General features: G+C 38.9%; 1 protein-coding gene across 1 annotated transcript in view; it reads left to right on the forward strand.

Moving 5' to 3' along the window:
* The window catches only part of LOC112971917 (solute carrier family 2, facilitated glucose transporter member 9-like), a 45,629-nt gene that overhangs the window by 19,535 nt on the left and 12,625 nt on the right, over positions 1–13,469 (forward strand). The window contains exon 3 of the mRNA XM_026077813.1: positions 5,958–6,085. Within this exon, the coding sequence (XP_025933598.1) occupies positions 5,958–6,085 (128 nt within the window). The remainder of the gene's footprint in view (positions 1–5,957; positions 6,086–13,469) is intronic.

Genomic DNA, 13,469 nt, shown 5'->3' on the forward strand with positions numbered 1-13,469 from the left:
TGGTGTATCTGCTTTAAACGTAGTTTATTTGTTCTGAAGTGAGATGGCTTACTTTGTACCAAATAATTCAGAATAACCCCAGGACTGACTTTCCTGTATGCTGTTACAATAACAGGTTTTGTAGGTGCTAAACCAAAGGGCATTCGTTAAATACAGAAGCCTTTGTCATACAAACTCATATTAAAAAACAGACAGTTAATAAGTAAAAGCTACTAATATAATAATATTGTTTTTTTCCAGGTTTATCTGTATTTGTTTGTTTTATAATCTATTTCTATGGTTTGCACTTCTGGATTGCCACAGACTGACTTAGTTTTAAATGTTCTTTATTCAAATGGCCTTTTATCAAAGGCAGAAGAGACCAGCTCTTCAGCTGATACAAATTAATGTGGTTAATCAACCATACTGTTTTGTACAAGTCAAGTGCCTGTTTTGGTTAATTCTGTGATAGATGAGATCAACAGTTCTGTGGAGAAGAGCTGGAGACAGATAACACAGAGTCTGTAGCATGAAGCTCTGACTCAGTCCACCCATTTCACACGCTCCGCTCCCCCTTCTCTCGACAGGGTCAGCGAGGCAATACAACCGGCACAGTGGAGTGTGTTACACTGTTATTTGGTTGAGTATTGCTCTATAAAGTAGAATGTACAATTGAAATAATCTGACAGGTTACAGAACATCTCTTTAAAGACTGAGTCAAATATTTTGCAGTATTTGTATTCTATCTATAGGCCCACAGAGATGGAAAAACTCACTAGTTTATCTAGTTTCTTAACTACAAGTACTCCTACGATATCTTTTTTTTTTTAAGCTCAGTTTTACTTTCACCATGTCTTCACTATATGGGTATATGGGTTCACAATCTATGGGTTAAGGACTGGGAACTAAGCAACAGCCTTTTGCTCTCTCATTGAGGAATATTGGGTTGTTTTATCAGCTGCTTTCTTGCAGGCGCTTTGTCTCACTGCCGTTGCCGCTCACCCACAGCGGTCCTCTGCAGCGGCCCTGTGCCACCTGCATTGCAAATACTGAAGCCTTTCATTGAGATAGTGCTTTATTGCCCAGCCCTATTAGGATTAGGATGTATCACTTTTCTCTGCGTAGCTTGCCTTGCAGTCGAATGTTGTTTTGCTTAATCTTGTCTCGAGCTGCACAGTTATTTTTTAGCAAAACAGAGCGCTGTTGCAAAGTACTTGCCTGTTCTGTCAGAACATCTCAGTGTGAAGACTCATCCTCTCAAAGGATGGGACTGGGAAGCTCTTGCCCTGATCAGGGCTTTCAGGATTTCCGGACCCCCCCGATGCAGGCAGGATTTTGGAGGGCTGAATCCGGTGCGGGGCCAGCAGGGAGCTGTCTGGGCAGGCTGCCTTGCGCGCCACGGGGTGGCAAGTGGGAGCTGCCGCCTTCGCCCCAGTGCCTGGCCTCTTAGCCTTTGCACGAGCGGCCGTAGCTCAAAGAGTAGCAACTGGCTTGGAGTCGCCTTCTCTCTGCTGATTCTTAGGAGACAAAGTTTCTATCGCCTTTAGAGGCACTTTACCAATGTAATAAATCTTAAAATGTGATTTTAGGCATTTATTTTCCCTAACAGTTTCATCTCATAAATCATACATATCCCCATGACTTCAACACCCAATTAAGTACCAGATAAAAACAGAATGAGATCTCAGTCTTTCCCCTCATTTTGCATGTTCTCTGTACTCAGATTTTTACACTAACGTGTGTAACTTCTGCTACACAGTATTTATTTGTAGCTCCTCATTGAACAAAACAGTAAACATGCATATGTAATTTTTCCAGAGAAAACATGTTTATATTTGTGCAAAATTACATATATATTTGAAAATTTATGTAATCTATACCAACACTGTGTGTATGCGTATATGTGTGGGGGGGTGTATGTGTATATATATATATTAAAATTATATATTTATATATAATTTCTGATTTATCATTCCAATTTCATGCATAAAAGACTATTGGGTTGAGATTCTGGATGCTTACGAGCGAATGATACTGATTCTCAATTTAGCTGGACTAATTATGGAGGGAAATTAGTAAAATAAAGAGATATATAAGTACTGTTGGATGTCAAATTGTGTCATGTGGGCTTAATGTAGTTTCATTAAATAGGCTGTGGATATACAAGCCCTGCAATAAGAGATTTGTAATTTCCAGCAGAGGTTGCATGCTAACAGGTATAAAAACCTTTCTTTAATGGCACTGCAGTATGTTAAGAGCTTCTTCTCCTATTATGTTCACTGAAATGCTGAAAAGAACAAACTATTATAAATGAATCACTGTAATAATTGTGGTCACCTCTTTAAATTCATGTTCAGAAGCTACCTTGTTGAAAAACTCCTACAGGAACTTCTAATATACATTTTCTTTTTTTATGATCAGAGCTAAAATAAAGCTGTTTCACTGAAAAATGTGTGGATAGCCTTCCATGGGGACTGCTAATGCTAGGTTCATCTCCCATGAGAAAGAACATCAATTAGCTGTTTGGTGAAACCATAGCAGTCACCCTCATTCAAACACATATTAAAGCTGCAAAACCCTTGACAAAGTGTCTGAAGACTGTTTCCATAATTACAGTGGATTGGCCAGGTTGCTTTTGGCTGTTGTTTCCAAGCATCTGTATTTGAACATAAGCCAGAATGGACCCATCTCTCCTAGTGGGGGACCTTGGGATAAGACTCTGGTTGATGAAATGCCATTTGGTTGTGGTGACTCGCCTACTTAAAAAGTGGGACAGAAAATCCTGGGATTTTGTGAAGAGGCACTGAGGGAGGACTGAGCCTGCAACCGCAGATGGAGTAGCAGCACATCTGCAGTCCTGGGTCCCCTGGTCCAAACTGACCCAGCCAAAGCAGACTGCAGCTTCCTTTGGTCCCAGGCACCCAGGTTTCTTTCTCAAAAACAAAAAACAAAAAACAAGAAACAGCAGAAAAGGGGCTGCTGAGCACACCTCTGTCACCTCGAAATGGCTGGGGATGGACTGCTGAGGCTATCAGTTTAGCTGCTCTCAGTTGCCTTCGCTGTCTGTGTCTTAAGGCTTTAATAAGTTTTTCTTTCAGCTTGCTTTTGTTGTGATTTCACTTTACTTGACTGTGGAGTTTGCTGATGTTGTTCACAGGATTGTTGCTCCCAGTGGCATTCGCACCTTCTGCCTTGGGTCCTAGTGAGGTGAAGTCTGTGCTGCTCTGGGTGTACAGCAGTGCCTAACCTGCATTCGTTCAGCTTCCTTTGTTTCTAGGCCTGGCCTGTCTTTCAGCTAACTCACCCATTGCTTCTCAGGTGCCTTGGTTCTTCCATTTGATTTCTCTTACATCATTCTTCTACAGGCACTTACTTTCTCTGTTTGGTAATTTTATGGAAATGCCTGTTTATGCCACCTGAAAATCTGGAGATCTGTCTGTGCCACCTTTCCCATTCCCCTACAAAATGTTTGAAAGAATTCAAGGGAGCTGCTACCTTTTATTTTTGACTTTGCAAAACACTATTTTTATCATCACTAAATTAATTGATTATTTTTCAAATTAGATTGAAGAGCTTTCGTGATGAGCGTATCAAGGAACCTTTCTCAAAGAAGTGCCCTTGCATTTTTGTTTCCATAACATTTATGCTTTCTGATATGTTTCTGTTCTTCTGCACTTTTTTTCTTTTTTTGCCTCTGGCTTTTCTCTCTTGTACAATGTGTATTTTCCCAAATGGGACCAGAACAACATTTTTTATTATACTGACAAGAACAGCAACACCTCTGTAGATCATCCTACAGCAAAGGCATGACAGAATAAATGATCATAAATAAATCATCTTGCATGGTTTCTGTGTTTCCCGTCCTTCAGTTCCTCTCTCCAAGGGCCAAGTGCTCTGGCAAACAGCTTGCTCACATGGCATTTGAGACCTAAAACAGGTACTGACAGAACAGATGTGATTGTTGTTTTGCCTGCCAGATCTTAGGATATGAACCCAAATCCCAAGTGTATGAAAAAATCGGCTTGGGAAGCCATGAAGGGTTGATAAGACTGCATGTTGCTTGAATTTCTCTAACAGTTATGCCTGTTCAGCTGTTCATTATACATGTTCAAAGTGCTGTTGAGAGCGGTTGCTTTGCTCATACAGATGAATACTTTTTTGGTCACAGAATTCAAATAGTATGTGTGGCTTTGTAGAAAGACACAGAGCTGGCACTTGGGTGGCTTAAACTCTTCTTATCTCTGTTTCCTGTGTATAAAATAGTAGTAAGTAAATTTATTTGCTCTATATAGCATCCTGTATAGTTTATACTGGGAGTCTGTGTGGCAGAAAGTTCAGCTGAAGCCTTTGCTACCATTGTAGATATCTCTCACAAGAAGTCGCGTTAGCTGACGATGCAGAGTGACACTTACTGATATATAACCTAGCTTTCTGCTGCATACAGCCCCTGTCTTTTATGCACACATTCATGGTCTCTGCATGTGCAAGATCAGAGACGGAAGCATATCTGATGCTGTGTATCATTTGCATGTCCTGTTATGTGTTTGCAGGGTATTATCTCAGTGATTGTAGAGCAGGTACTGGTACATGTGTTTTAAGCGTTGTGTCATTGAACACAAGTGGCTATGCAACGATGCATCGCTATCCTGTTGTTAAGTATTCACAGCCATCCAAGAGTAAGTGAATATGCAGTCCCCATTCAAAGGTAGTGCAAAAGATAAGCACATAGATAAAGCAAAACATGCAGGGAGAAGACCCAGTGGATGGATGTGTTTAGTTACCTTAATTGATGTATATTGTGGCAGGTAGAATTGTTATAGAGGGTTTTGAGAGGAAGATGTATCTGTTAATGTTCTTGGTTGTTCACACTAACTTGTTTAAATGCTTAAAACAGAGAAAGGACTTAGTGCACGCATGTGTGGATTTTGCATGCAAGGCTAAGTGAGAGTGCGTGATGCTGATAATGCTGGCAGACATGAGGTACTAGAAGTAGCAATTGGTGGCACCAAAATACTGAAAACTTGGCTGATGTTACTAGACTTAGAGTTTTCCAAACAGTGGTGAAATAATTATGTAAGTAGATGAACGTCTAATGTGTAACATTAGCTAAAATATGTACCCAGTCAAATGCAATCAGTTTTATTTTATCATCAAAATAAAATAGAAATATTTCTATTAAAATATTCTGTCAACATGAAGAAAGCCATAGCTCATAAATTGAGGCTTTCAGCTGCTGGACAACTATTCCCCAAGGGTTATTGTCTGGCCAGCAATATGGCAGTGCTGTGCAAAATAATTCATTGCTTGAGTAGAAGGAAACGTGAGTGACAATTGTGGCGTTCAACTCAGTTTGTTATTGTGGAAGTCACAGTCTTTGGCTGGTGGGAGAAATGGACCTTCTCAGAAGTGTCAACAAGATAAACAGTAAGGGAATCTATAAATAAGGAACAACAAAAAATATGATTGTTAGAGAAGCAAATGTTCTGCCTTCTTATTACTAAATTAAAGGGGGTAATAAATATCCAAAAATACTGTTTAATGTCTTTGGAGCCATTTGTATATTAATGACTAAAATTATTATGGAATATTTCTCAATTTTCAGAATTTCAAGCATTTTAACAAAAATAGTAATTCTTATTTTTAATAACCAGCTCATTATGTGGTAACCTGGAAGTTGTGTGAATTCACTGTTCTGTTACCTGCTCACCACCACTGAAAAGATACAACATAGGAGTCACACTGCTGTGAAACAGAAAAATGTAACACTTCTCTAAAATATGGTTTTGACAAAGCACATTTTACTGGTTCAAATCATCCTGGGTACAACTGGGAAGAGAGGTGTAGAACAGTCCTCGTCACCAAGAGCTGTCTCACAGAGCAGGTGCTTATGAATTCTCAGCACTATGATCTCTGTAATTGAAATGGCTTTTGAGAGAGGAAGTTTATTAAAACCATCAACTTCTTGGACACTCTTGCAGGTGGGATTCCTTTTGTCCTGACTGGAGAGTTTTTTCAGCAGTCTCAAAGACCGGCCGCATTCATGATAGCTGGGACAGTCAACTGGCTCTCCAACTTTGCAGTCGGACTACTTTTCCCTTTCATTCAGGTACTCAGCATGCTTGGTGTTTGATATAGTATTATACAGTTGATGTAATATAGCTTATGATATTTGAATAGTCATTTCCAGATCATAATAAATGTCTTTTCAGTGAAGTGGATGAAATTCCCACCATGCTTTTGATGCATTTCATCTGTGCTATTCACAAACCTCATTGCCCAAATGGCTCAATTGGAGAAAAATTGTCCTATAAAGGAAAAGAGATTGTAACCGTGGACAAATGTAAATGGTAAATTCCCCACAGGAGCTCGTTAGCAGTGCAGTCTGAAGGTTATGACCAGAGATCACTGTTGGTGATGATTGTTGTTGGCTTTTGCTTGGGCCTTCAGGCCACTGGTTTTCTGGTTTGCACTATGCTTTGAGAATTCTTGTTTGCTTCATTGGGGAAGAAAGGTTTTCTGCTCCTCTCTGCTCCTGCCTCTGTCTGAGCTTTTCTTCATGCCTCTTCATGCCTCTGTCTTCTGTCTCTTCTGTCAGGCTTTAGCCTGGTCTCTCCTTTAGCTGGTTCCTTCTAGCTGCGGCCCATTTGCTGCCTGGATGAATTTGATCTTGTCCCAGCTTCTCCAGGCTCACATAAGCCTTGCTTTTAATGGATTGCTTCTTTATTTCCTCAGCTGAATCAGTCGCGTGGAGGACAGGCCAATTTTCTCAGCTGTCTGATAGCTGTTGTTTGTATTTCAATACCTTTAACAGGATAAGTTTATTGTTTTAAAAAAAAAGTCCAACAAAAATGGCATTTCTCCTCTCTGATTCCTAAGAGCTCCTCATCACTGTTGTCATGTAATTGTTGTCTGGCAAAGGAGGTGTCTAGCTAGCTTCTCATTCGAAACTGCTCCACCTAGGTCCTTTTCCAGACCATGAGCCTCTCCCAGGACGATCAGCAGTCCCTGGAGCTCGCACTGGGAGCTGCTTGCTAACCTCATGAGCTGAAGGACAGCTGAATCATCCTATGAGAAACCATGTCCAAACGCTTTAAAGAGCCACCCTGCTGCACTAATAACATCTTAAGAGTGAAGCTCACAACTAAAGAACAAAGTAAAGAATTCATAACTTTTTTTTAATATAAAGAGAAAATATTGACAGCACGGGATGGAGGTGGAGGAGAATGAGCCCTCCAGACAACTTACAGGTTCTCACATCCAGACAAGAGATTTTGGAACATTACAGTTCGAATCACTTCTGAGTAATGAGATTTTGTGTAAGGGGAGGGAAGGGATTACCACTGTTTGTGCCTTCTTATAATTGAAAATTATATGATACTAAAAACTTCAACTGTAAAACTTTAGGCAATAATTTTCAGTCAACACATAGAACTGCTTTTACCAAGTAGCAGTGTTTAAAATTATCTTTATGAGATAATTTATGGGAGAACTGGAAAGCATTATAAAGTCTGACCCCTAATCTGATTTTGACACTTGATCTAAAATTTCTGTTATAAGGAAAGAGTCTCTAGTCAGTTTGATTACTTGGATCACCTTCAAAAGTTAACATGAATATAAAGGCTGTTATCCTTCCAAACTCTGCTACTACTAACATTAACTTCAATTAGATTGCTCAGAGCTATAAGTGTTAGGAGCCAGTTTTAATGCTTAGTGAAATCAGTGAGTGTTTTTCACCATTTTTATAGCTTGTAGTAAGGACTCGCCAGCTTAGACATTTAAGGTGAGATTTCCAAAAGCAAGTAGTGCTGACATAATTTTTTTCCTACTGAGGCCATGAGAACTCCTCCTGATTTCAGCAGAGGGAGAATTAGACAAATACGCTGTGGTTTTGAAAACTTGACCTTAATCATCAGCATCAGTATGGCCCAAGAGACAGCCAAGAGCTCGTCTGCTGCGTGGGTGCTTCTGTCTGCTGTAAGAGCTGTTTTGCAGAGAAGACAGGGACCGACTGCCCACGCGGTGTCACCTGCCTCCGGGCCCGGGTGGCCGGGCGCTCGCGGTCCGAGCCCACCTCCGTGGCTGTGGGGCGGGAGGCAGGGAGGCCACCGGCAAGTCTCCTCCTGCACGTACATGCCAGCCGTCAGCTGCAGCTGGGGACTGCCACTAGTGAGGCCCAAGCAGAGGTCCCGAACTGGGGGGCAGCCCCAGCCATAGCTGAGCTCTCTGCTGTGTGTAATGAGGATTTTTTTTTTCTTTATTTACTTATTTTTCTTTATCCATTTTCCAGAGACTTTTAAGGAATAATCACATTTCTCCAGATTTGCAGTCTCATTTTCTAGCGCCTGGACAAAACCAAGGAGTTACCTGAGCTCTGGCTGCCAGTCAGATCTGAATTTATGCAGCTCAGGGCTATCTCTTTAATGTAACCATTAATTTTTATCTTTACAAGCATGTCTTGTACGTATCCTTCCTGTTCTGCTAGTCCTGCCTGGTAGGTCACCTGCTGGGAACTGTTTAAAAAGGCCCAAAGTAAATTTCCTCGAACAAAATAGCAAACTATGTGCTCTGTTTTTTCACAGGCATATTAAAGCTTTTTAAGTGTTTCAGAATGCATCTGTATGACGTTTGGTATTGCCTTGGGAAATTTTTCATTTTTCATCATAAAAATTTCCCATTGTGTGGTTCCAAGATTATCAGCTTAGTTTTAATGAAGGAAAATTGTATTTCCACATTGCAGGGGTTTTGGTTTTCTCTTCTTTAAAAAAACAACAAGGAAAAAAGCTTGGAGTTTGCACCTGAAGAGGAAAGCAGTGTTACTCAGGTTTTGCTTTTTTTGAGCTTTTTCGCAAGATCACTTTTTCCTATTTCAGTCAACCTTATTCTCTAAATTAAAGTTATGAGTCACCTGTTCCTTTACAGAAAGGCAATAGCTTCTCCTTAACTCATTTTTTTTGTAATTTTAAAACAGAAAAAGATCTTTTAAATGTCTTTACAGAATGAACAAGTAATTCCTTCTATGTTTCTGAATACTAATTTGATTGGTTGGGAGGCAGCAGCCACTTTTTTGATAATCGGTATGCTTCAACAAAACTTATCCCAAACTTCGGGGAAACAAGTGTGTTAATACTAGAGTTATTCAAAAAAATCAGCCACGAGTTAGTTCTCCAAATGTCACCAATTAATTAGTTTGAATGTCTAGATTTTCTCTCCCCAACCATCTGTAGATAAATGCAATAGAATAAAATAGTGGCTTGACTCATACATGACTGCCATTCTAGTTCTTGTCACCACATATCTGAGTAATTTGCTTGTGCAAAGAGACCAAACAGAGTTTAAAACGACAGTTGATATTATATTGTATTTACAAGTGCATTTGATACTGTGTGATTACTAGGTGTCTGATATAGGTGTCAACAGTATGCACTTTTTGAATTATTTTTATTAGTGTAATATAATTGCAGAATCATTATTTCATGGAATCTTAGACACAGAAATTACAAAAGGTCTAAAGGTATTTCAGACTTGTGTTCAACACAGAGCTTGATCCTATAAAATGCAAAACACCTGTGCTGAGTGATGCTCTGCAATATCCCTTTCCCATCACCCTCACTTAAGAAAGAAAGTATGAGGTTTTCCCGATCAATGAGCTCTGAAGAGACGAAGGCAGCTTTGGGAAGGTAACCAAGCCAGTAGATCAGAGATGTATGAAACACTTCATGTACCGTATGAAGACAGTATGACCCATCCTTTCAAAGCACTTCAGTGCTCCTCCATGCACTAGAACTGCATCCTAATGCTTTGGAAGCCAAATCTACATGTTTTTATTTGCCCAAAATGTCCATCAGTGGAGGTTAGGAGCAGGTAAGCACTTCAGCCTTTTGCCCCCTCCTCTGACCTACCTATCTCACTTTCCCACATGGAACGTGCATGTCAGAAGGTGACAGCGGTCCCTAAGCAAGGTGCTGCCGGAGCAGGGGCTTCACAAATTGCTCTTCAAAATGCAGCCACAGGGTGTAACCATGCTCATTGAATTGAGCACATAACAGCAAAAAGTAATTTGTCCATTTTGCAGAAAATGCCTGAAGTTATAATGGTGCTTTTATAAGCTTAAAGAAATTAAAATGTTTTTGTCTGAAATAATTACAACTCTATCACTCTTGTGTTTTGCCTTTACACATATACTATAAATGCATTGTAATTGGATTTGAGTCTCAAATTTTATGAGCCAGCCAAAAATGAACTAGCCATATAGAAAGATACAAAATTTGTGTGAACTGATGAAAATGTTACTGAATATATTCTCAAATACTGTGTCCTTGGTCTTGTAAAGACTGATGCAAACACTTAATTCTGGCATTTGGGTTAAAGGCAGCTTACATTCATAAAGCTAGTAAGGTGCGTTCATCTGCCTATGAAAGATCTGAACCTAAAATTCCCAGGATATGTTGTTCAGTTCCTTTCTGTATTTCTTTGTTTTTTACATTATTCATAGTTTCAATATGTAGAGATAAAAATGATAATGTTTTTCCTTGTGCATGTCTAGTTATTTCACACTCCTAAAGACTTTGTAAACCTATTGTTTTAAAAAAAAGTTTGTGTAAATGACCTATGTTCAAAAACAAACAGTGTGGTCTTTCATGTAAATGAAATTGCTACACTAAACACCACATTATCTGACTGGCCAAGATTTTTAAAAATAGATTCTTGTAAGTAAATACTTAAATCCAAATTTTAAAAAGTATCTGATTTTCAGCTGTGCTGAGGAGTCAGCAGAAACACTCAGGGGTCAGCAGCTCAGTGACAGCATATTTAAAGCTGGCTGGGTCAAGACCCGGTTCAGCTCAATTCCCTTAAAAAACAAATATTTCTTTCTTGCTTCCTGTTTGTGATGACTCAGTCACTATAGATAATTCAGGGCAGCATCAGGGCTTGGCTCACATTCATGATAAATAAAACTGATTCTTGCTTCTGCCCTGTGTTACAGTTTTGATGTTCAAGGATAGAAATCATCCATTATTCCTTTTGTGAATAATATCCTATGAAAAATGTTTTTAAGCACTTTCTCACTCAGAGGCCATATAAAAGCACAACTGTACTTTTTGATGCGTTCATAGCAAATCAGTCTTTGAAAATCTGACCCTTTAATATAGGAATGATTTTAGAAAATGAAAAGGAGACCAAACCAAGTCTTCCAAAGACTAGTAATTCTCCTGGGACCTCCACATAATACACAGTTTCTTGACATCTAAAATAGCATTTCAGTCACAGATATCTTGCGTACAGATCACCCAGGCAAGTAATACTTAGTGGCACATAAATTGTGTAACCGTTAAGCTTGCGGTGGTAGCATGACTGTTGTTTGAAATTGTCTCATAGACAGCTTGTCAGCATTCTTGAGAACGGGTGATAGGTGTTGTCTCTACAGAAAAAATTCACTTACTCATTTTAATAGTATATTTTAACAGAAATGGGTTTCTAGGAGCTTTCTGATATGGACAGAGTAACTCATAAAAAATGTATGAGTGGCACCTCAAACTCAGTGTTTTCTTCTCTGTGTGTTCCTAGTATGACTTCTGTTTCTTGATGACTTGGCTTCTGGGAATATAAGACAGATTTTCTTAGTGGCTTCCTTCTGATTAAATGCTTCTAGCTGGAAATACCTAGAGCAAAATGAATATCATAAAACAGACTTCAAGTATTTGCTCATGCTGAGTTCATGTTTGTTATGCAAACTGATGTGTAATCAACTTAAGTTTATTTTTTGTGTGCAGAAAGAATATTGAAAATGGGCTGGTATAGTCATTGGCAACAAACCATTCCATCATTTATTCATATCACCTGTTGGGAATGGGGACAATATCTTGTGTCTCAAGTGACGAGTCATGACAAACCAACACAGTTTTTAGGGTGAAAATTTGGGGCAATTGTGAATATAATCATAGAGTCATTCAGGCTGGAAGGGACCCCATGAGGTCCCTCGTCCAACCTCCTGCTCAGAGGGTCAGCAGTGAGATTGGACCAGGTTTCTTAGGACTTTGTCCAGCTGTGTATTAAGAATCTCCAGAACCTGTTTCTTAAGAACACCTTTTTGTACTTCCATGTTAATTTGTTTTTAAATTTAGAGGATTCAATAATCAAAACTGACAGTGGCTAAAATGCAACCAGAGTTTGGCCATTTCTGAGAATAGTTTTAACCACAGTTTTAAATACTGAATTCTTATTATATTCAATATCAATCCTGACTTGGAGTAAAACTCACTAAAAATTTAGAAGAGAAATTGATTTCTACTGCTAATCAACATATTTTTTAGGGTAAATCATGACAAATGGTCCACTCTGTCTTAGTAGTAAAGAGATGCTTTCTCAATGTTAACAGGTGCATCTGTTCTAGTCTCCTTCCATGAAACTAAATTTAGAAAGTTAATCAGGAAGAGTCCATGGGACAGACAGTATCTGTTCATCTTCAGATAGGAGAAAAAATGAAATCAGAATAGGATCATTTTAAGTTCCTGTACAATGTGAATTTTGTGAACTTTTTGCATGCACAAGATGAGCGCAAAATATTTGTAATAGTGAAGAAAAGTTTGCCTTCAAGCTCTTCAGTGTTTCAGAATAAGAAAGGATCAGCCAAATACTTCTTGATACACAGATCTGCATCTGTGAGCTGAGATGTTTTTGACGTTAGTGAGAGACCTTTCTTGGTAGTCCCTCTTCTAAGAAGCTGCCTTTATAAATTCTAGAGAGCGACATTAAAGGCCTGCAGGAATCAGTGTGAGGCAACCAGTTTGATTTTCTTTTTTTTCAGTTTCTTGTTGAGGTGTTTTCTCATCCTGTTTTGATGAGAACACATAATGTCATTTCTGGTAGGAATAAGCTATTGTAAAGATCTTTTCATGTTAAGGGTAAAACTTGCACCCTCCTCAATGAGGGGAGCAAGAAGCTCACTTTCACTGAGATGCTCTTACACAGAGATCTTCACAGGGAGTTTCCTCTTTAAATGTTTCAGTTCTAATCTCACTGAATGGTGATATATAACTAAAATACAGCTCAAGATAATGCTCCTGAATATGTCAGATTTTCAATTTCAATCCGCTTGCTAGAAAGGATAGCACAAGCAGAGTAATTAGTACCATAATTTATTTTAGCCAATTGAACCTCCAGGGGGGAGAACAACGTGCATATTTTTAATATTTAGTTTTAGTTTTTTTGGTGAGTATATAAGTTTTACCAAATGCTTCCAGGTATTTGAATAGGTGTAAAATGTTCATCTGTGTGGTTAGACTGAAGCATTCTTTTCAGTAATTACATTGTAGGTATTTTATGAACCCTCCAGGTTGCTTAAAAGCTTAATACGTGACATCAATTAGTCTTTGACTAGAATTCAGAAAGATATTTAAAATGAGAAGCGAGCCATTTACACGGGGAGCAAAAGTGTACCTTTTTATAGACAACATAAAAGAGAATGTTGAAAGTCTCTCTATGTTCTCTGT

This window comes from Apteryx rowi, unplaced genomic scaffold (genome assembly GCF_003343035.1).
Source record: "Apteryx rowi isolate R43461 unplaced genomic scaffold, aptRow1 scaffold_462, whole genome shotgun sequence".
NCBI classification, from domain to species: domain Eukaryota; kingdom Metazoa; phylum Chordata; class Aves; order Apterygiformes; family Apterygidae; genus Apteryx; species Apteryx rowi.